At 42.9% G+C, this 21,814-nt stretch overlaps 1 protein-coding gene across 21 annotated transcripts in view; it reads right to left on the bottom strand.

Moving 5' to 3' along the window:
* Positions 1–21,814, bottom strand: part of Epb41l2 (erythrocyte membrane protein band 4.1 like 2) — a 163,738-nt gene that overhangs the window by 60,168 nt on the left and 81,756 nt on the right. For all 21 annotated transcript variants that reach the window (XR_001779454.2, XM_006512506.2, XM_006512513.2 and 18 more), the window contains exons 2-4: positions 21,295–21,779; positions 19,398–19,610; positions 2,456–2,560 (exon numbers count right to left, since the gene is read on the bottom strand). Coding sequence is in view for 20 of the 21 variants with exons in the window: in XM_006512506.2 (XP_006512569.1) it covers positions 2,456–2,560; positions 19,398–19,610; positions 21,295–21,765 (789 nt within the window). In the remaining variant the exon portion in view is untranslated. The remainder of the gene's footprint in view (positions 1–2,455; positions 2,561–19,397; positions 19,611–21,294; positions 21,780–21,814) is intronic.

The following is a 21,814-nucleotide window of genomic DNA, read 5'->3' as shown; positions in this document are numbered from 1 at the left end:
CATGTAAGAAACACTGACCACAAAGTTAGGTAAGGAATGCTTGGCTCCTCTTCAGCAAGTGGCATCTTTCTGTCACTGAGAACATCAGCCTTACACTGTCTTTGAGGAGATGCAGATTTACCCACCTCTGAGCTATACTCCCAGCTCCCTTCTGATCTTATCATCTTAAGCCAAACCCTGGGTCTCCTCATCACACAACTCCCCACCTCCTTACACTTCAGCATCCTGTTTCTAGATACAACCAGGGTAATGAGGCGAAAAGCAACACACAAATAAGGTTTGTATTAATACTAATATGCTGATGACAGAAGAAACTGCTAAGTCACCTCCTTGGGCTGGGGAGAGGATGGTAGAAGGCAGGCCGTGGATGAGGGAAGCATTTCTCACTCTTTAGGAAAGGCAGGCATTGAGATACTAAGAGAAAGAAGCTGCCACTGAGGCATAGTATGCATGAGCAGATAGATACACCCGCCAGGCTTCCTTGGCAAGCAGAATCCGTCACACACTCACTATCAGCTTCTGTGAGATGGTGCTGAGGAGAAAGCTCATGCCAACTGCAGGGGATTAAACTGTGTGCACTAAAGGTTTCTAACTTTACTTAGATCACAGGCACCTGACTATTCACAGAGGTGAGGAGTCCAGAACTATCCTTCTGGAACAGACAACATTTAATGGGAGGATAAAGTTTGCTTTTAAACCAGGAGTGTTCAGCAGACAACTGAGAACGGGGATCAGAGGCTCTGGTGTACCATATGGACTAGACATGTATACTAAAAGTTTAAATTTCAAACAGTAAATTCTATTGCCGGAGTACTTATTCAGACTGTCTATTTTGTTTGTACTAACAAAAGCATTCACAACATATTGAATCGTTTTATATTTTACAAAAAGTAAACGTTCCTATGAATCTACCAATAGACAATCTCAAAAAAAAGTAAGTAAGGAAGGAAGGAAGGAAGGAAGGAAGGACGGATGGATAGACTGGCAAGTAACTCTCCTTTGGAGCTTTGAGGAATAACAAAGAGCACTTGATTGGAGCCATTACCAACTTGTAATTTATTGCTTTACAAGGCACTTAGTTTATTTAGTGGAGTGTGTTTCTATTTCTAAGGAGAGTACTCTTAAACAACTCTAATAAAAATACATGCTATTCAAAAGGCAGGCTTGCAATTTGTCTTTAATCTAAAGGTAGAATTAAACCACTAATTACAGATCTGAGATTTAAAGCTGAACAAGTTGAGAACACTTAATTTGCATATAATTATCATCCCATTCCTGGGCTCTGTAAACACAAACAATGGCACTGTCTGGGCAAACAACAACACACACACTATGCTTCCTCCCATGACTACTGTTCTGTTGGCTGAGATATGGAGGCTGACATTACACAGAACCCTCTTTCACTATCACTGAAGGCTCTATACATCCCAACAGAATGCTCACAGAGAGCCTGTCCACAGCAGCAATTTAACAGACTAAATGGGCTTCCTCTGTAGGGTGCGACTCTGGACAAACTCACATTCTTCCCTCTTTCAGTCAACATCTCACCCACACCAAACCTTGACACTCAAAAAGCACTTTTCCAAATAATGTTGATGGCTACAGGTTAGCCCTGGTCCTGCCAGAAAGGGCCAATGTTTCTATCCTTACTTTACCTGTGAAACTGAGAATCTTTGAAGCTCTATAAAATTAGTACTAATATCAGACCGCCCACCCTGTTCTCTTGCTTAGTGTCTCAGCACACTCGTGACAGCAGCAGCACTACTCCCAGGGCCAGTCCAGCACTGGTTGGTCAGACATCACCTGAGGGGAGCTGGCCCGGCCACCTCTTCTGCCCCAACAGCTCAGCCACAAAGACACCAGTATCTTTCCCACACAAAGTCACTCAAGTCCTCTAAGCAAGACAAACCCTTCTTCCCAAGCCTCTGGCACCCAGCTCTCTGTGGTTCAGGCTCATTCAATAACTACTACTACACCGGTCACTGCACAGCTGTATGTTGCTAACAGGAGCCCACTTGGCCGCTGTATTTAGAGCATGAGGCAAAAACAGGGCATGGCTGAGACAGTATTATTTAAAAAGATATTCTTCATGGTACATCATCAATTTTCCCACTATTGAATCTTTTAATGTATATGTTTTGAAGTGCTTTCCCCTCAACAACTTATTACAGAAGTTGATTCCACTGTGAATTCAAGAGCTAAAGCTTTCCCATAATTGTAAAATCAGTTTTTCAATCTCAAATAAGACAGGAAAACATTCCATTCCGTCTGCTGCTGATGTACTGCACTGTACACACCCAAAATGCCAAAAAGCTTTAGTGAGTCTCTCACATAATCACTTTTAAATATTTGCCAAAAATCTCTTCATAATCATGTAAATGAAAGTTAAATTTATTGTGAAATTAAACTGTTTACAAAAAATACACATAAAGGACATAGAGTTGTAATCGCTTACTTTCTGCTCAGGATGATCCTGAAATAGAAGTCCAAAGTAGTCCTTCTCCAAGAGGTTCAGGTGCTCGCACACTCGGTCAAACAACACTTGTCCCTTGGCACGTTTCTGTAGAAAAACACAGCAAGTCTTTACTTTTCTAAAGGAGATGAAGAAAGAGAAAGAGGAGCTTAGTGGGAAAGAGGCATGGGACAGGAAAGGAGACAGAGAGGACTAGGGCAGGAGCAAACGAGGTGAAAATGGGGGAGAAGAAAAACAACAAGACAAATTTTGTATGAAAAAAGTCATAATAAAATTTTATATACTAATAAATTTTAAAATATTATTTTAAAAGCATCAGTCATTTATTACAAATTAATGTTAAGTATTTATTTTCTAATGTCCTAATGATAAGTATCGTTCTAAAAGCCATAACTAAATGCATTCTGCTTTACTGCTATTCTCATTGACATTTAAAAAGCAAAATGCTCCTGGGCATATATCCAGAAGATGTCCCAACCGGTAAGAAGGACACATGCTCCACTATGTTCATAGCAGCCTTATTTATAATAGCCAGAAGCTGGAAAGAACCCAGATGCCCCTCAACAGAGGGATGGATACAGAAAATGTGGTACATTTACACAATGGAGTACTACTCAGCTATTAAAAAGAATGAATTTATGAAATTCTTAGGCAAATGGATGGACCTGGAGGGCATCATCCTGAGTGAGGTAACCCAATCACAAAGGAACTCACACAATATGTACTCACTGATAAGTGGATATTAGCCCAGAAACTTAGGATACACAAGATATAAGATACAATTTGCAAAACACAAGAAACTCAAGAAGAACAAAGACCAAAGTGTGGACACTTTGCCCCTTCCTAGAAATGGGAACAAAACACCCATGGAAGGAGTTACAGAGACAAAGTTTGGAGCTGTGACGAAAGGATGGACCATCTAGAGACTGCCATACTCAGGGATCCACCCCATAATCAGCCTCCAAACGCTGACACCATTGCATACACTAGCAAGATTTTGCTGAAAGGACCCAGATGACGGGGCCTAGCAAACACAGAAGTGGATGCTCACAGTCAGCTATTGGATGGATCACAGGACCCCCAATGGAGAAGCTAGAGAAAGTACCCAAGGAGCTAAAGGGATCTGCAACCCTATATGTGGAACAACAATATGAACTAACCAGTACCCCGAAGCTCTTGACTCTAGCTGCATATGTATCAAAAGATGGCCTAGTCGGCCATCACTGGAAAGAGAGGCCCTTTGGACTTGCAAACTTTATATGTCCCAGTACAGGGGAACGCCAGGGTCAAAAAGGGGGAGTGGGTGGGTAGGGGATTGGGGGGGTAGGTATGGGGGACTTTTGGGATAGCATTGGAAATGTAAACGAGGAAAATACCTAATTTAAAAAAAAGCAAAATGCTAAGTATTCATCTACTCATGTGAACAGTAAAACATTGTATTTCAAGTTTCCCCTCAAAACCTGAATATGATTCACTTTTTTTTAAGAACACTGCCCTACAAAACCATCTGATGTGACTGACCTATCACAACTCATGAAGGCCACCCTGTGACCCTGACTGATGTGACCTCTCACAAGTCATATGAACTCCGCCCCCTGACCCTGACTGATGTAACCTTGCACAAGTCATATGAATTCTGCCCTGTGACCCTGCCTGACGTGACCTCGCACAAGTCATATGAACTCCGCCCCCGACCCTGACTGATGTGACCTCGCACAAGTCATATGAACTCCGCCCCCGACCCTGACTGACGTGACCTCGCACAAGTCATATGAACTCCGTCCCCGACCCTGACTGACGTGACCTCGCACAAGTCATATGAACTCCGCCCCCGACCCTGACTGACGTGACCTCGCACAAGTCATATGAACTCCGCCCCCGACCCTGACTGACGTGACCTCGCACAAGTCATATGAACTCCGCCCCCGACCCTGACTGATGTGACCTCGCACAAGTCATATGAACTCCGCCCCCGACCCTGACTGATGTGACCTCGCACAAGTCATATGAACTCCGCCCCCGACCCTGACTGATGTGACCTCGCACAAGTCATATGAACTCCGCCCCCGACCCTGACTGACGTGACCTCGCACAAGTCATATGAACTCCGCCCCCGACCCTGACTGACGTGACCTCGCACAAGTCATATGAACTCCGTCCCCGACCCTGACTGACGTGACCTCGCACAAGTCATATGAACTCCGCCCCCGACCCTGACTGACGTGACCTCGCACAAGTCATATGAACTCCGCCCCCGACCCTGACTGATGTGACCTCGCACAAGTCATATGAACTCCGCCCCTGACCCTGACTGACGTGACCTCGCACAAGTCATATGAACTCCGCCCCTGACCCTGACTGATGTGACCTGGCACAAGTCATATGAACTCCGCCCCGACCCTGACTGATGTGACCTCGCACAAGTCATGCTGGTCAGCACTGAGGCTTTATTTCCTTGTTGCTGCTATTCCAAGATATTTATACAACACCAGCTTTTTCCACTTAAATTACGTTTTTATTTCTAACTTTCTGGAAAATATCCACTCTTTAGGAAACTTAAAAGAGACTTAAAAGCCCCAGGAAGACATAGAAAAAGTGATTGCCATTTATCCAGTGACAAAGCATACTCATTTCCAGTTAAGATGCAGAACCCTGGAATGTCCTAACTGTAAGCTGAGTCAGACAGGCGTTTCCTCCCCACACGCTTACAGGCAGCACAACTAGTTACCAGTGAAATCAGAGCAGGACCAAGAAAAAGAGGGCTCAGCGGATGCCCCATTGTTAAAATATGCACCTATTTGTTCATGCAATACATAGAAATTATACATACACACACACAGAGATAGACAGACAGACAGACAGACAGACAGACACAGACCTTTTGGAGTAGAATCTGGTACTTCTACTAAATGTTTCAAAACTATGATTACTATTTCAGTAGTAAATGAAAGAAGTTCACACAAATTATATTACCATAAGCAATGTGCTATGTCTATCATTGAGGATTAATGGTCAGCAGTTGATAGTTAAGTTACTAAGATAGACATGTGGTTCTATTATTTACATGTTTATAGTATACAGAAACTAAACACATCACTACCTCTTAATAAAATAAGTGACTGAAGGCAAGACATTTACCTTACTCCACCACCAGTTTCCACAGCTATGAGAATAATAGAATTTGATACAAGGTATATGGCAAGCATGAAATGAATTAAAATGTGTAACTACTGGCTACAGTCCTTGAAAATAGGGATAGTTAAGAGACATCTAAGATGACATCATAGAGAAAATACACTCCAGCTTACAGTCAATTTCTGTAAACTCGTGTCTTTCCAATAGTTTCTATCTCAGACACAGCTCTACTGGACACTTTACCCTATAAGACTAGTAGGACACATCCACAGAGCCACCCACAGTCAGGCGTTCCTATGCTGAGCAATACATCAAACCCTAACACGGGAGCTACAGTCAGACCCCGCTGTTCAACATCACTCAGCATCTCAGGAACTTTTCTGTTACTAGGCAGTGTGACAACAGGAAACCACTTAGCCTCCTGCCTGTAACCCAGAAGCAAGAACCACCTCTCAGCTCTAACAATCAAGGGAATGAGACAGGAGATGCAAAGCATCTAGGGCAACCACAGCTGGGTTTCTACTCTGCGCTGCTCTTTGACTGGGCCCACATCTCACAAAACCTGAAACACTGTCTTGATGCTCGGGCCGTTCTTCCTGTTAGGTTTCCCCCTCTCCAAAACATGGATATTTTAGCAGCCAAGGAGAAGCTGACTATGCACAGCTGCTTCTAAACTTCCACTCGGAATCTCCACTCTCCAGTGCTATAGAAATGCCAAGGACCAGCAACTGTATCTAAGAAGAAAGCAAGAAATCATGAGCATGACATCGCATGTGAGTCTCAGAGGAGGCAGTGATTCTGGAGGCAGAGAGCGCAGGTTTCTGAGAGGCCCAACTTCTCACTTTTGGTGCTCACGAAGCCTGGTGGAATGAATTTCTCCTCAGAGACACTGCAGGATCCGTAAGATGAATTGGGAAAGCCACCGTACACTGCACAGGCAGTCACTATGGTGGTAGGTCCTGTCCCATTCACACATGGCTGAGTTTGCCAGGCTAGAAGGCTAAATACGCTGGCCCAGCAATAGATGTCAGCTCCCATGTTAGCCAGTGGAGAAACAATGATGAATAAAACAAATGGTCTCAAGAAATGTTTATTCAACTAGGAAAGACAGACAATGAACTCAATAGACAGTAAAATGCTGCCTATGGAGCAGAGAGAATTCATTTAGGTGTATAACATGTTTAATAAAATATATGAGCTATTTCATGAATTCACAGAAGTCCTATAGAGGAATTGAGCTGCTGTAAAAAATAAATTAGTGTTAAATATAATTCAAAAGTTTCCGTTATTGAATTCAACCTCCTTTGAAATTACAGGAAGTTGAAGCGATCCCGTTTTCCCATCTGCTTTTCTGAATTTCTTTTGTAAAATTAATGGTAGATCTCTGTAAGTGTAACACTTAAACTTCTGTCTAGAAAGGCAGGTTTCTTCTGTGTTTGTGCTAGGGTATTAGAATGTAGATCAGTTGGCCTCAAATTTGAAATCCTCTTGTCTCAGTTTCCTGAGTGCTAGATTATAGACATGCAAAACTATGTCCAGCCATTAAGTTTTTTCTTATAAACAACTACAATTCTGTTAGGTGGAAAGATTACAAATGAGCATTTGCCAACCAAGCAAAATGAAAGACATCTGCTTACAACTTGTATCAAAATTAGCAGTTTGTATCTATATGCCTGTAAGTCAGCATGTCCAACTCCATTTATGTGTTGCTTGTACAGACATGATTTCAGGTACATGGCTGACTACTTGGTACTGGATAAGCAATTAGGGGGCCTATCCTTAGGAAAGACTAATTATTCCTTCCACACATATACCAATAACAATCAAAATAGCAATCAAAGAAAAGGAGAACATGCATTTAAGAGGGGCTGTCAGTGGATATGAAGGGCACAGGAAGGTTGGAGGACAACAACATGGGAGGCACTGTGGGAAGGAAATGAAGTGAGAAAATGATAGTTACACTTTAATTTTTTGAAAAATATATTTTAAAAGTATATAGTTAGTGTTAGCATTTTGTCTAAGCTCCACCTCACAGTTACCTGGCAACAGCCAGGTGTGCCTGACTCACTATAAAGGGGTTGCTTGCCCCCTCCTCTCTTGCTCTTGCCTTTCTGCCCCCACTCTCTGCCCATTCCCTTCCTCCGTCTCTCTCTATGTGCTCATAGCCAGTCTCTTTCCCTCTCTCCCTCTCCCTGTCCTTCTCCCTCTCTCTCTCTCTCTCCCCTACCCTCTTAACTCCCCTCCCCATGCCCTGAATAAACTCTATTCTATACTATAGAATAATGTGGCTGGTCCCTGGGGGAGGGGGGTACCTCAGCATGGGACCACTGAGGCAAACCCTTCCCTTCCCTCATACCTGACTACACCTCCATAAAACATATATATCCCCTCTCTCTCTTTATCATTTTATAAACACATCAGTTAGTTCATGGGCTATTATTATAATGCGGGGATTTGGGCCCAGATAAGGAAGACATTCAAAGCCTTTCTCTAGATTTAAAAAAAAAAAATTATTTGTGTGGGTTTTGTGTGTGCCACAAAACACACACAGAGGTCAAAGAAGAACTTGTAGGAGTGGGCTTGAGGTAGGCAAGGCTTGCAAGCCGCTCCCTAACCAGTTCACCAGTCTCTCCTACTTACCTCCAAAGGTCAAAGTGCACTCTGCTTCTAGGCAAATCTCTAAATTGTCATCTACTACAAAGCGTATTCCAGTTTCCTAATATTTAGACTTTCTTCCTCATCGCTTCTCGGCCTTTTGGCTAAGATCAAGTGTAGACTTTCTTCCTCGGCACTCTGACTCCCTCCCATACTGATGGATTTCAGTGACTAGGTTATTTAAGAAAAGGCATATCTTGCCTCAATGTCTTCTAAAGTGGTATACTTCACTGAGTTAAAAACCAGTAGGGCAATAGTGGAATGGCTCATATTATTAATGCAGGCTGGAAGTCCAGCAGTCTCGAGTGCAGAGTTCAGTCTTTTCTGGTTAGCAGACACACACAGTCCCATGAGTCCTCATTCATCAATACCGACCCACAGACATTCAAAGCAATAAAGCAAGAACACGCTGAAGTAAGAGCTAGGGAGAACCTACATACGCTTTTCCTCGGTAAGCAAGAGCGGACCTCTGGAGAACGACTCAGGCAGAAAGCTGCTCTGCATTTGTCCTAGAATAGGCTGTGCCACATTTATATGCATGTCCACTGGGGTTCCCAAGCTGTTTCATATTGCCAGTTGAGGCATTTCTTTGCTTTGTATCTGTTCTTATGTGGTAACTTATATAAACTGTCAGTCTCTGTCCTGATGATGTAGCACACTAGCCCATCAGTCAGTGAAACCCCATAATCAGGAATGGGGCACCATCGCAGTGGTGGAACCTTGTAGAGCATCCATGAGGCCCTCCGTCCAATCCTCAGTACTGTCACAAAAAGTTCACAAAACTTACCAACCACATTCTGAAAAACTAATTTTTTTTTATACCAAATTTCAACAAGCTTGACAGTTTATATCCCCCATGTGCCACTCGATAACCCAACTTACATCTCAGCATTGCACAACCAGGGAAAAGAAGGGTGCAGTGGGGAGACTGCTCTAACTCCAGGCATGGACAGACATTTTATGTGTCTGTATGTAGGGCTGATCTGTAGAAGTTCACACGTGTGCCCATACGGCAAGGGGTACACATGCATGCGTGTGCGGTCTCCCTCATCCTCAGTTCTGGAGAAGAGGTCTCGGGATCCACAGCTCACTGGGTTCAGCTCAACTTCTGGTTAGCCAGTCCAAGGGATCCTGTGCCTGTGTGCCCAGCTGTAGCCGGTCTGCGCCTGCCTCACAGGGCTTCCTGTGTGGACGCTGGGGATTCACTCCAGGTCTTTGTGCTGACACTCTGTGGGCTGAAACTCTCACCAGCCCACATCTTTTTTGGTTTTGTTTGTTTGTTTCGGTAGAAGCTACATAATATATTAGAGACGTGCAAAGGAGATAGAGAAAATAAGATAGTTAAGATGTGTTTTCAAAAATATTTTACTCGAGGACTAGCAGACTAGCTTATGAGAAATTTCTCTTTAAACAAACCAACCAACCAGCAGCCCCCAGCTAACGGAAGGCAGACTGAGATGTGAGCCTCAGCTCAGGCTCTGGGTCTGCTCCGTTATTTGTGGCATTCGTAACTGAAGCCAAAACAGAACATTTCTGGAGGCCCCTCAACTTGGAGGAATCTGGGCAACTGCTTACCCAGCATATTGCAGAGGGTGCCACACATCATGGCAGTTTCTAAAACACCATCACTGTCTCCGTGTAGGCCCCTCCACAGTGCCCTTATTGTGTGCCAAGAAGGCAGTGACGGGAACCACACAATGCAATCCATACATTACTCCCCAGAGCTATGCATTCTACACTCGCTCAAAACTACACTGTGCAAATATAAAAGGGCAAGAACAACGGTATGCACAGAGCCAACATAACTCATTTACCGTGGTGGGGCCGAGGAAGTCAACTAAGGCTGTGCAAAGGAGGAAAGAGCCTCAGCCGGAGGGCATGACTGTCAGTTCTTTTCCCGCCAGTGAGTCACCTGTCCCGCACCTGTTCCTAAAGTTCATTCAACTTCTAGCAAAAGGAAACCGGAGCCAATGACCTTTTTTTTTCTTTAATATGTTCAAAACATAATTCTACAAGTAAATAAGTCATTTATGTTTCTCTGATCATTGATAAAAATTCAAAAAATTGAAAAGGTTATTTCAAGAACTCAAAAAATTCCTCCCAGGCTCAGGCTCAGGCTCACTCTGGACTGTCCCAGATATCTCTGCCTCTGCCTCTGCCTCTGCCTCTGCCTCTGCCTCTGCCTCTGCCTCTGCCTCTGCCTCTGCCTCTGCCTCTGCCTCTGCCTCTGCCTCTGCCTCTGCCTCTGCTCTCCTTCATATCTACAATAAGCCTCCCTCCACACCTAGAACAGTCCTATCCTCCTCCTGTATTTCTTTTTGTCATTCACTACCAATAGGCGGGCACAGGCAAAGCTACCACAGGCTCAACACAGTGCCCAGGAGAAAGGATCTCTAGAAGAAAGAGTCAAAGATGATCACTCACACTTTGAGTTACTTTCAAATGGCAAGTTCATTGTTTGTCAGAAAAACAATTCTGGCATTTTAAAACCAAAAGTGGAAAGACACCTACAGAAATTCCTATTTGAAGGGGAAAAAAAAAAAAAAAACTACAACTGACTGAACACACACATTTTCCTTTGTCCTCATTCTCAAAGCGGTACAAATTAATATCTACTTACACTGTATCAACAGTGTTATAAACTCTAAGTGATCTAGCAATAAGTTCAAGTATACAGGAGAATATACATATAAAAAATACTAGGCTGTTTTACTATTTTACAGAAAAGAACTTATGTTGTGTGGCTCTGGGTATTTGTGGTGGTTCTGGGAACCAACCCCCGCACCCCTTTAGAAAACCAGTAACAACCAAATTTGCAAAAAAAAATATATATATTTTAAACAGAATAGCAAAAATAAATAAAAAAATAAAAAAAAACTTCCATTCTAGCCAATTAAATAAGCATGCAAAATAACGTACTTATCTAGAAATGTGTAAAAAAATGAAAGAATGTCAACACTTATAAAATCATCTCTAAGAAAACTATCAACAGTGTCAAAATAGAAGTTGTAAGACTGCTAGAACTAATTAAAATTCTTAAAAGAATTTTTAAAACCTAACTTTAATATGTGTTACATTTAAGGTAAGAATCCACAAGTTTATTTTAATCCTGCGATGAAACAATTATAGAAAATCTGTTACATAAACTAAGATTTAGAACTGAAAACATACACTTAGTTCTGATCTCTAGACAAGGTATATATCTAGTTTAGTGAATGCACAAACATATTTATTCTCTCTCAGAGTCTCCTTCTCTTCTCTCCTCTCCCCTCCCCTCCCCTCCCCCTCCCCCTCCCCCTCCCCCTCCCCCTCTAGCTGCTTTGGTAACTCAGCCCTTCTATCTATCCTTACTCTCCTGACCCCTGGCCAGGCTCAGGCTCAGGCTCACTCTGGACTGTCCCAGATATCTCTGCCTCTGCCTCTGCCTCTGCCTCTGCCTCTGCCTCTGCCTCTGCCTCTGCCTCTGCCTCTGCCTCTGCCTCTGCCTCTGCCTCTGCCTCTGCCTCTGCCTCTGCTCTCCTTCATATCTACAATAAGCCTCCCTCCACACCTAGAACAGTCCTATCCTCCTCCTGTATTTCTTTTTGTCATTCACTACCAATAGGCGGGCACAGGCAAAGCTACCACAGGCTCAACACAGTGCCCAGGAGAAAGGATCTCTAGAAGAAAGAGTCAAAGATGATCACTCACACTTTGAGTTACTTTCAAATGGCAAGTTCATTGTTTGTCAGAAAAACAATTCTGGCATTTTAAAACCAAAAGTGGAAAGAATATTAGAGACTTGATGACTACTCAAAATTCGAATCCATCCTTTCAAGAGGAGGCATTATTAAAGAAAAGACTTTGGAATAAGGCATTGCTGATTCACCTTTTCAAGCCCAACCCAGTCAGATTCACTACTTCAAGAAAAGCCAAGAAGTCTCATAGATCCCTGCAGTCTGCCAACTCCTGAGGGGTCTCTTATGTAGAATGCTCTTACTCCTGGGCCTGAACAACCTTCTGCAGAACTATAATGAATTATTTTCACTCACTAAGGCCTGGAAGAATTTCTACAAGTCAGTGCAGTGAGGATCAGAGAAAGATGAAATGAGTAACACAAATGCTATCAAGCTATCTTAGGAAAAAAGGATAAGAAGCGTACAAAGCAGCAGGACGTGGTGGTGCACACCTTTAATCCCATCACTCTAGTAAAAGAAGTAGGATCTCTTGCAGTCAAGGCTAGCCTAGTCCACAGAGCCAGAGCAGGTTCCAAGACACCCAGAGCTACAGAGAAAAGCCCTGTTTCTGTACAAGAAAGTAAATGGGAATAATTACTCTTCAGGAGAAGTAACTTAGACAAAGTCTTACACGAATGCTCTGCAGGGAGAAAGTAAAGTTGTAGGTAAAGAAGCAATGAAAGTATTAAAGAAAATCCAACAAGAACTTAGCAGCTGCTCAACAACAAAGACTCCTTCACATGTCATTGTGTGATAACTGAACACACTAACAGCATGTGAGCTGGATATGAATCAGATGCTAGAGACCAGAGAAGAATCGTGTAGCTGAGGAACACAAGGAGAGATCATGTGACCAGAAACTTTACAACTCAGGATGTTGAGGATAAGGTCATTTTGTATGAACAGGGGAGGGAAGATAGCCTGGGGTCACACCTAACAGTCCCTAGTGACCAGCTATTTGTGGCTTAAATAAGAGTCCGTCCAGCTGCCACAAATGTAGGTTCTTTGAATTTTTCAAGTGAAACCAAAAGGTTCTACGACTTCCATGGCATGACACCCTTTGCCACTTTTTTTTTTTAAGTCCTTCAACACAATTACAACCTTAAACCTTTTTAATAACCTAAGGAATAAACTGAGAGCTGGTCAGAGACACTATGTTTGGATCTAGTCACTGTAATTTTAAATTTGCACATAAGTTATTCCCAGTTCCAAATACACGCACACATGTACACACATACCCATCTCTGTGGGATTTTAGAGTATTACAACTTCTAGATCCACTAAGATCTAGAAGTATGATCTAGAGTATGCAGATAACTTAAGGGTCACAACTGTAGCTTGAAAACAAGCCTGGTTGACAAAAGTAGACACAAAGACATAGCACACCCAAAGGCAAGGATAAGAAACTGGATTCTGGGTGTCAGAATTAGTCCAGAGAAGCACTGCAGACCTCGCTGCACTCCGTTCTCTGCTGACAGCCTGTTTTCTGACTGCCTTATTCATTAATCAGGACAAATGGTTGTGACATTTCTGTGTGGGCTAAAACAATGCCTTCAATTCACAGACAAAACTAACACGAGGGAAAACGCACACATGCCAGAGGAAAATGTGAGCTTTTACTCAGGGCGCACACACAATCACACTTCTCAAGCCTCCCCAGTCCAGACTTATTCCAACTTTCAAAACTGCACACAGATTTACAAGCCCGAGAAAGTCCAGCTCAATCCTAGAAAGACAGGAAGCCAATGTTTTCATTCTTGCTGAATCTGAGGCCAGAAGAAAAGGCAGGAAGTCACTTGCCCAAGACCTAGGGAGAGTCAATAGGAAGTAAACATAAGCATCCTGCTGCCCCACGGCTTCACATCAACCTCACTGGATCGCTCCTTACAGGAAGAGCCCTGCTGCTTTAGCACACCGAGTGGGTAAGTGACTTCTGCTGCAGCGACATAGAGACTCCCACAGTCGAGTGTCTGCAGCCAGCATGCAGAATCCAAAGACCCTAAAATTCTGCACAACTCAAGCTCTGGTACCAAATTAGGTTGCCATGTATCACTTAAATAACAGAATGGGATGAAAGTTGATATGGCCTTCATTTAAAAATATAATACTCCTCATTGCCTAGGTGGTACACACCTTTAATCTCGGCACTCAGGAGGCAGAGGCAGGGAGATCTCTGTAAGCTGGACTACATGGACAGTTCTAGGCTATTCAGGGCTAGATATATTTTGAAATTTTTTTTCTCGAAAGTAGTAGTAAAAATAATAATCCTCAAAAGTATTAAAATTGTGTGCAATTCAATTTATCAAACGATATTCTAGAATAATATATAAACAGCAATTTTCATGGACAATAATGAAAAGGTACTTAACAATCTGAAACAAATGCATAAAGATATAGTAGGCTTTGGATAAAAGGAAAAGCATTAAGTCACAGTGAACTATCACTTCCTAAGCCTGAGCGCACACAACTGAGTGCACACTGTCAAACCATTTCCATGGGGTCCTCTGAGCTTAAACAATCCATGTCTAATGTACTGTGTCCAATCACTGCTTGTCACTTCCACCTTCTGGGACTCTGGCAAATGTGTGTGACATTCTTTAACGTGTTAATTTTAACCTGCAGCTCCTTTCTCAAAAGAACTTCAACTTCGAAGGTGACAGAAGTGTTTGAAACCAGTTTATTTGGCAGCTGTCTTTATCCTGGGGCTCTAGAGCAAAATAAACAGGTTTCAGGGGGTCCCTGAGAGAAAAAAAATTTTGAAACAGGAACTCCACCCCCCCTCAAAAAAAAAAAAAAAAAAAAAAAACCCAAACCAGTAAGGCAAGTCCCATGAATTCTACTGTCGCAGATCCTGGAGGAGGCTGAGGGGAGAGCACTCTCAGTTCAGGTGTTCGAGGCCATCCTTAGTAACTTAGTTACACCCATGTCAAATATGTTCTTGTCAATATCCATTCCTCCTCTACACGCATACATGGGTATACAGAAATGAACATATTACATAGATTTACAAAGCAGTAAAAATAATATGTATATGAGTACCTTACACATATCCTGAATGTTAATTCTATCTGTCGAGTGATGACGATTAGATAGGACAAGCCAATCTTACAGAGTTATGTTTCCTAGCATTAAAGACATTCAATATTACATCAGATAGTCAAAGACGGACCCTTCACTGACAAAACCCTGATAGGTAGGTAATACAAACAGCAGTTTGCCACACTGACAAGTCACATAAAGCCCGTCGCCTACGTGGACCACGCATGCGTATGCTAACAGTGCAGTGGACCACGCATGCGTATGCTAACAGTGCAGTGAACTGTTAACACCCCACCCCTCAGCTACTGCAACAACACAGCCAACACTTTCCAAATCTTAACTGGCAGCTTGGCCTTTTCAGTCCCACTATTCCTGGCCCCTTTGCTCTAGGGGTCAGTTTTAATCTTATACTGGCATTTGACGTCTTCCAAATCCTGTCTATTCAATAAAGACCCTGTGAATGGACATTCTATATAGACTTCCTACAGTGGTCAATTTTCTTTTATTTGTTTTTCAAGATGGAGTTTCTCTGTATAGCCCTGGCTATGCTGAAACTCACTCTGTAGAGCAGGTCTGCCTCTGCCTCTGCCTCCCAGAGTGCTGGGATAAAGGTGTGCAGCACCGCTCCTGGCTGGTGCCAGTTATCTAATGGTTTCCTCTATCAATGTGGGTGAGAAATGACTAGGCCCTCCTTACTGACATGTCGTATAGAACCTAAGACCAACTGAAAATCAGACACAGCACATACAGAAATAGAGAGCCTCAACAGGCACGGCACATACAGAAATGGAAAACAACGAGAAATACAACACTTACTGGCAGTTCTCCCAAGCCACCAAAAACCCCTATGTGCCTTACACTGTATGTGCCTTTCTTGACTGCTCAGAAATGCATTAATAGCCAGTTTCCAACATATACTTCCTCAACTAGAACTCAGACACTAATTTCCGGTGTAGATCTGCTGGAGCCCAGACAGCAGCATGAGCACATCAGCCAGGAGTTTAGGCCAGCACGGGACAGGAAGCATGAGGGTACCCAACCATGGCTCACAACCTCGGCACTCCACTCCTGAGGAGCACATGCAGCAGGGCTGAGAAGACAGAGATCCAAACTAATGTTACCAAGCAACCACAGTGAGAAGAAAATTTAGATGAAAGAAACATTCATTACAACGGGAGACACAGCACATGACTTCTGCACTACGCCAACACCTACTAGGAGGAGGGTACCAGATTTTATTTTGCTTTGTGCCTGAAAAGAATAAGACATTCACTCAGCACAGTTGCTATAATGCTGATTTATGATCTACTGTCTTCAAAAGTTTCTTCTTAAAGTAGACTGTTAAACAATCCCATATTAAAGAAAAAGAATTTAAGTGCATACTCTCATAAAATCACGAGACTCTTATAATACAGCTTAATTCTTGACAAATTAAAGGACTAAGTGGCAGCTTTTAGCCCTGGGTATTATCTAAGTCCTTTGGGGAACACAACAAACAGATTCTCTGCAAGCAACAGAATCAATCATAGAAGACTAGCTACACTTTGACTTTGTAGTATTCTAAAATTAGATCAGAGATCTAATAAACACACATTAACACAAGCACAGGAGGAGCAAACTTCAAATCAGTGTCTATAAAATACAGACAATTCCCAAAAAAGAACAATGAAAGTGGGGAGCAAGTAAGCAAAGAGATACCCCAAACTCAGGCAGCAAAATACAGTCACAGGCATCTGGGCTGTGAGAAAACCTCTGTAAATTCACTAGTTAAAATGCTACTATAGTAGTAATATTAGTATCTAGTAAAATGCCACTATAGTAGTAATATTATTATCTAGTAAAATGCTACTATAGTAGCAATATTAGTATCTAGTAAAATGCTACTATAGTAGTAATATTAGTATCTAGTAAAATGGATTCAGGTATAATACAACAATCAGGGAAACAGCCAACAATATATAATTCTGAAGTTAATAATCTAGCCTAAGATTTTAGAAAATAGCCGGGCTTTAATTCCAGCACTTGGGAGGCAGAGGCAGGAGGATTTCTGAGCTCGAGGCCAACCTGAGAGAGAGAGAGAGAGAGAAAGAGAGAGAGAGAGAGAGAGAGATTGATTCTAGAGATTTTAGAGATTTTAGAAAATATAAATTTACAGGAATACTAAGGTAAGTTATGAAATGAATACAGCCATTTTAACACACTTAGAAATCAATCGCCAATGCAGTTAAACAGGACAGTCATGAAACAGACATAATTAATTGGATCAAGGACAAATCCAAACCTCTGTATAAAGAAAAGAATGCATGTTTATGGAACTCTACGAGAACTATGCTAACGAGATATCCTGGTGTGAGGTCTTAAACACAACAGAATCTACTTTAGACCACATTCTGAGCACAATGCAATAAAAAAATTTGGATTCGGAAAAAAAATAAATAAATAACCTCTCCCACAGCACGCCCATGGTATATACACACACTGAAAATCCTAAATCAGATGCATAAATTCCAAAGTCAAACTAAACTGTAATGCTATGGAAAATACTAGAAGATGAAATGAAGACCCAGAAAAGCAGTATTTCTAAGTATTAAACTCAAAAAATCAGAAAACACAGGAATGGGGGTGGGGGCAGGGTAAGCAAAGGGGGAAATATTACAAAGTAAAAAATAATCAGTAAACAAAACTTAGTTGTTGGTTTTGGAAGGAAAATAACACAGTAAATTTGCAACAAAAATGTAAGTAAGGAAAAAGAAAAGGAGTATTTATTCGTGGTGTTGATTGTTCTGTATCCTGATACTTTGATGAAGGTGCTCATCTGCTATAGAGTTTCCTGGTGACCTAGGGTCCTTTATGGATACAATCATGACTTCAGCAACTAAAGATGCTTTGACTTCTTCCTTTCCTAGTTGTATCTTGTCTTTCAGTTGTCTCACTGCTCCTGCTAAGATCAAGCATGATACTGAATAGGTATGGAGAAAGTGGACCCTTGCCTTGTCTGTTGGCCATGGGCTTAACCATGTATTAGGAGGTGGAGCCTCCTTAGCGCACTCAGACAAGATGGTAAAGGAGCTGCTAGCCTTCTCTGACCCTGCACATGATATGCATGATATGTGAACCCCAAAGGGGTCTGAACCCACAGACTGAAAATCACTGGACTCTATTCTTTAAAAGCTACCTCTTCTAAAGTATTTTGTTATAACATCAAGTACCAACTAAGATAAAGATTCTTAATTCTCTGTTACTCTAGTTTTGAAATGCCTCAGTGCCAGAACTATTATATACGCATGGGTCAAGAGGATTTATAAAAAGATAAGAAAATCAATTATAAGTGCTCCCTGAGTATCCTTGCCTGGCAATCGAGTATCTTCAAATATAATAAAAGCACTGTTCTACTAGATAGCCACAGGTGTTTTAGCAAGCTGTTAAATATGAATGCCACTGGAGATGGCACATGCCTTTAATCCCAGCACTCACTTGGCAGACAGAGGCAGGAAGATCTCTGTGGGTTCAAGGCCAGGCTAATCTACACATCAAGTTCCTGGACAGCCAGGGCCACTTGCAGAGAAACCCTGTCTCTAAAAACCAAAATGAAGAAAAAAAGAAAAAAAAAAGGCTGTCAGGAATTTGGCTAATTTTTAGTCAGCTCACTGGCGGGATGGCTGTAATTCCAAGGACATGCTCTCACAAGCTCTAGTGCCAAGCTGCCACCTGGCTCTGCCACCACCTGGCAGTTACTGAGTCTAAGCCTTTACCTCCCACTGTGAACTGAGAATGGAGTCTTACATGAAACATGAGGAGCCACTCAAAGAACTTCAACACAGTTCAGAGGACACTAACTATTAATGCATGTCATGTGAAAAGAAGTCACTGTGAAGAACTGAGGTGACAGAAAGCCCTGAGCTGCTACTCTAAGGCACCACCTGGGCCTCTCAACTTCAGTGCCGGGAATGACACCTCTTACAACGCACAGGCATTTTCTCGCCAAACGAAACAAAGCTGATGGCCTAGGTTTACATCATTCTCTTTCTCAAGAGTTTAACTGCTGAAATCTCATTACTCTAAAAGTCAACTTAAAGCTATAGCTGCATTTCTCATGTAAGATATCCTATAGAGGTGGTATCAAAGCAGATCTTTCAGACCAGACACAAACCATACGAGACTGAACGGCCATGGCAGAGCATCGCCCCTGCTTAACAGGGAGGCAGAAGGTGCTGTGTGACATGGGAACAATGGCGCTCCTTCTACATGCAGTTAACACTTTAAAAGCACAATTACGACAACCTGGCCTGTAGGAACTTGGTGAAAGGGGCACAGAGCAATTGTGCCTCCGAGACCGCAGCCTGCATTTATTCTGTCACGAGGAGAACTCTCTGCCTCACCTCAAGGTCACAGCTGTATTCCGTGCCATCTAGAAGGGTCACTTTGGCCAGGACAGTCTTGGTCTTCTTGGTAGCTTTCTGAGAGGCCACCTCTGCCTTCAGCTCACTTGTCTGTACTTCCTTTGTCTCCCTTTTGGCTGCACCTCCTTCCAGTTTCTCTTCCTGTGTGTCTTGTATCGTTTCCTCCTTGTCCTTCCTCACTTCTTCAGCAGGCTGCCAAAACAAAAAGTGAATCCACGTTAAAGTTAACCAACCTGTAGACAACATTAACAAGAGAAAAAAAGATCAGACCCCACTTTTCTAAGCAGACTGGTAACTTATCCCAGTTATGAACATAGTACCACGCGCTCCAGCCATACCCTCAGCCCCAAGAAGAATCTTTAATGAGAATTATGATTTTCAGTATAACACCTTTAAACTTAAGGGTTTTAAGCTTTTTACCCTTTCTTGTATCATTTTTTATTACCCATTATTTTTCCAGGTTAGTGATGTAAGCATTAAATGAATAAAAGAAGCTATATTCCAGCAGCTGTACTTTTTTTTTAACTTTTTTTTTATTATTAGGTATTTTCCTCGTTTACATTTTCAATGCTATCCCAAAGGTCCCCCATACCCACCCCCCCGTTCCCCTACCCACCCACTCCCCCTTTTTGGCCCTGGCGTCCCCCTGTACTGGGGCATATAAAGTTTGCAAGTCCAATGGGCCTCTCTTTGCAGTGATGGCTGACTAGGCCATCTTTTGATACATATGCAGCTAGAGTCAAGAGCTCCCGGGTACTGGTTAGTTCATATTGTTGTTCCACCTATAGGGTTGCAGTTCCCTTTAGCTCCTTGGGTAATTTCTCTAGCTCCTCCATTGGGGGCCATGTGACCCATCCAATAGCTGACTGTGAGCATCCACTTCTGTGTTTGCTAGGCCCTGGCATAGTCTCACAAGAGACAGCTATATCTGGGTCCTTTCAGCAAAATCTTGCTAGTGTATGCAATGATGGCAGCGTTTGGATGCTGATAATGGGATGGATCCCTGCATATGGTAATCACTAGATGGTCCATCCTTTCGTCACAGCTCCAAATTTTGTCTCTGTAACTCCTTCCATGGGTGTTTTGTTCCCATTTCTAAGAAAGGGTAAAGTGTCCACACTTTGGTCTTCGTTCTTCTTGAATTTCATGCGTTTGGCAAGTTGTATCTTATATCTTGGGTATCCTAAGTTTCTGGGCTAATATCCACTTATCAGTGAGTACATATTGTGTGAGTTCCTTTGTGATTGGGTTACTTCACTCAGGATGATGCCCTCCAGGTCCATCCATTTGCCTAGGAATCCCAGCAGCTGTACTTTAATAGCATCAAAATAACAAAGTTTCTAAAATCTTAAACCACAAGAAAACCTAGACTTCCACAAGCAAACCACACACACAGGAGGGGGTCGGGAGGGAGAGGGAGAGGGAGAGGGAGAGGGAGAGGGAGAGGGAGAGGGAGAGGGAGAGGGAGAGGGAGAGGGAGAGGGAGAGGGAGAGGGAGAGGGAGAGGGAGAGGGAGAGGGAGAGGGAGAGGGAGAGACCACTACTTACTTGAATAAGGCAAAGGTGAATTAAAGGGCCTGGCAAGGTCAACCCTCTCAGAAACAGGCACGTTAAGACAGGGCTGTGTGGGTTTTCCTGCTGTGGTAGTGGCTCTTTGATTTGATTTTTGTGGTTTGGGAATAGTTTTTAAGATTCACAGGGAAGACTAAAGCTTAATAATCCAAGATTTGTATTCCAGACACACTAGGCTGAGGTGGTATCTCGGTACATAAGGGGGAAATTATCCCAAACCAGCCAGTCCCTTTCCCTGTGTGCTGTGCCCTCATCCCTGCCCTAGCCCGTTACGTATGCCCTCATTCTGGTCTTCCCGACCTACCTGGGTCTCCACGCTGCTTTTCAAGGCTGGTTTTGCTTCCCTGACCTCCACCTGAACCTCCAGGTGCTTCCTCTGAGCCATTTCTTCTGCGTCACCCTTGGCCCGACTCTCTTCTTCAGGAAGGGATTCCTCTTTGCCTAAGATCTGGTCTTCCACGTCAGCTTGAGTAGGCTCTTTTTTATCTCCTCCATCTTTGGCTACTACTAAATTGTAAGACCTCTGCTTCTTAAGCCACGGGGGTATGAATCGAGAGATGCCCCTGTTCTCAGACGGATCCTTCCCTCGTTTCCGCAGGCGGGGAGTGCTTTGCCTCTCAACCGGAGGACCTGGCTGGGAACCCTTTTCTTCCTCTGGCTCAGATACTGGAGTCTGCTCATTTTCTACTTCTTTAGCTTTCTCCTTGGAGGCATCTGCTCCAGCCTGGTCAGAGCCCTTCTTCACTTCAGATGCAGAGCCAACTTCAGTAGTCATGGTTACCGCTTACACTGCAACAAAAAAAAACAACCACAAGATAATATTT

The sequence above is a fragment of the Mus musculus genome, chromosome 10, assembly GCF_000001635.26.
Source record: "Mus musculus strain C57BL/6J chromosome 10, GRCm38.p6 C57BL/6J".
Lineage (NCBI taxonomy): Eukaryota > Metazoa > Chordata > Mammalia > Rodentia > Muridae > Mus > Mus musculus.
This window is presented reverse-complemented; position numbering and strand designations above follow the sequence as displayed.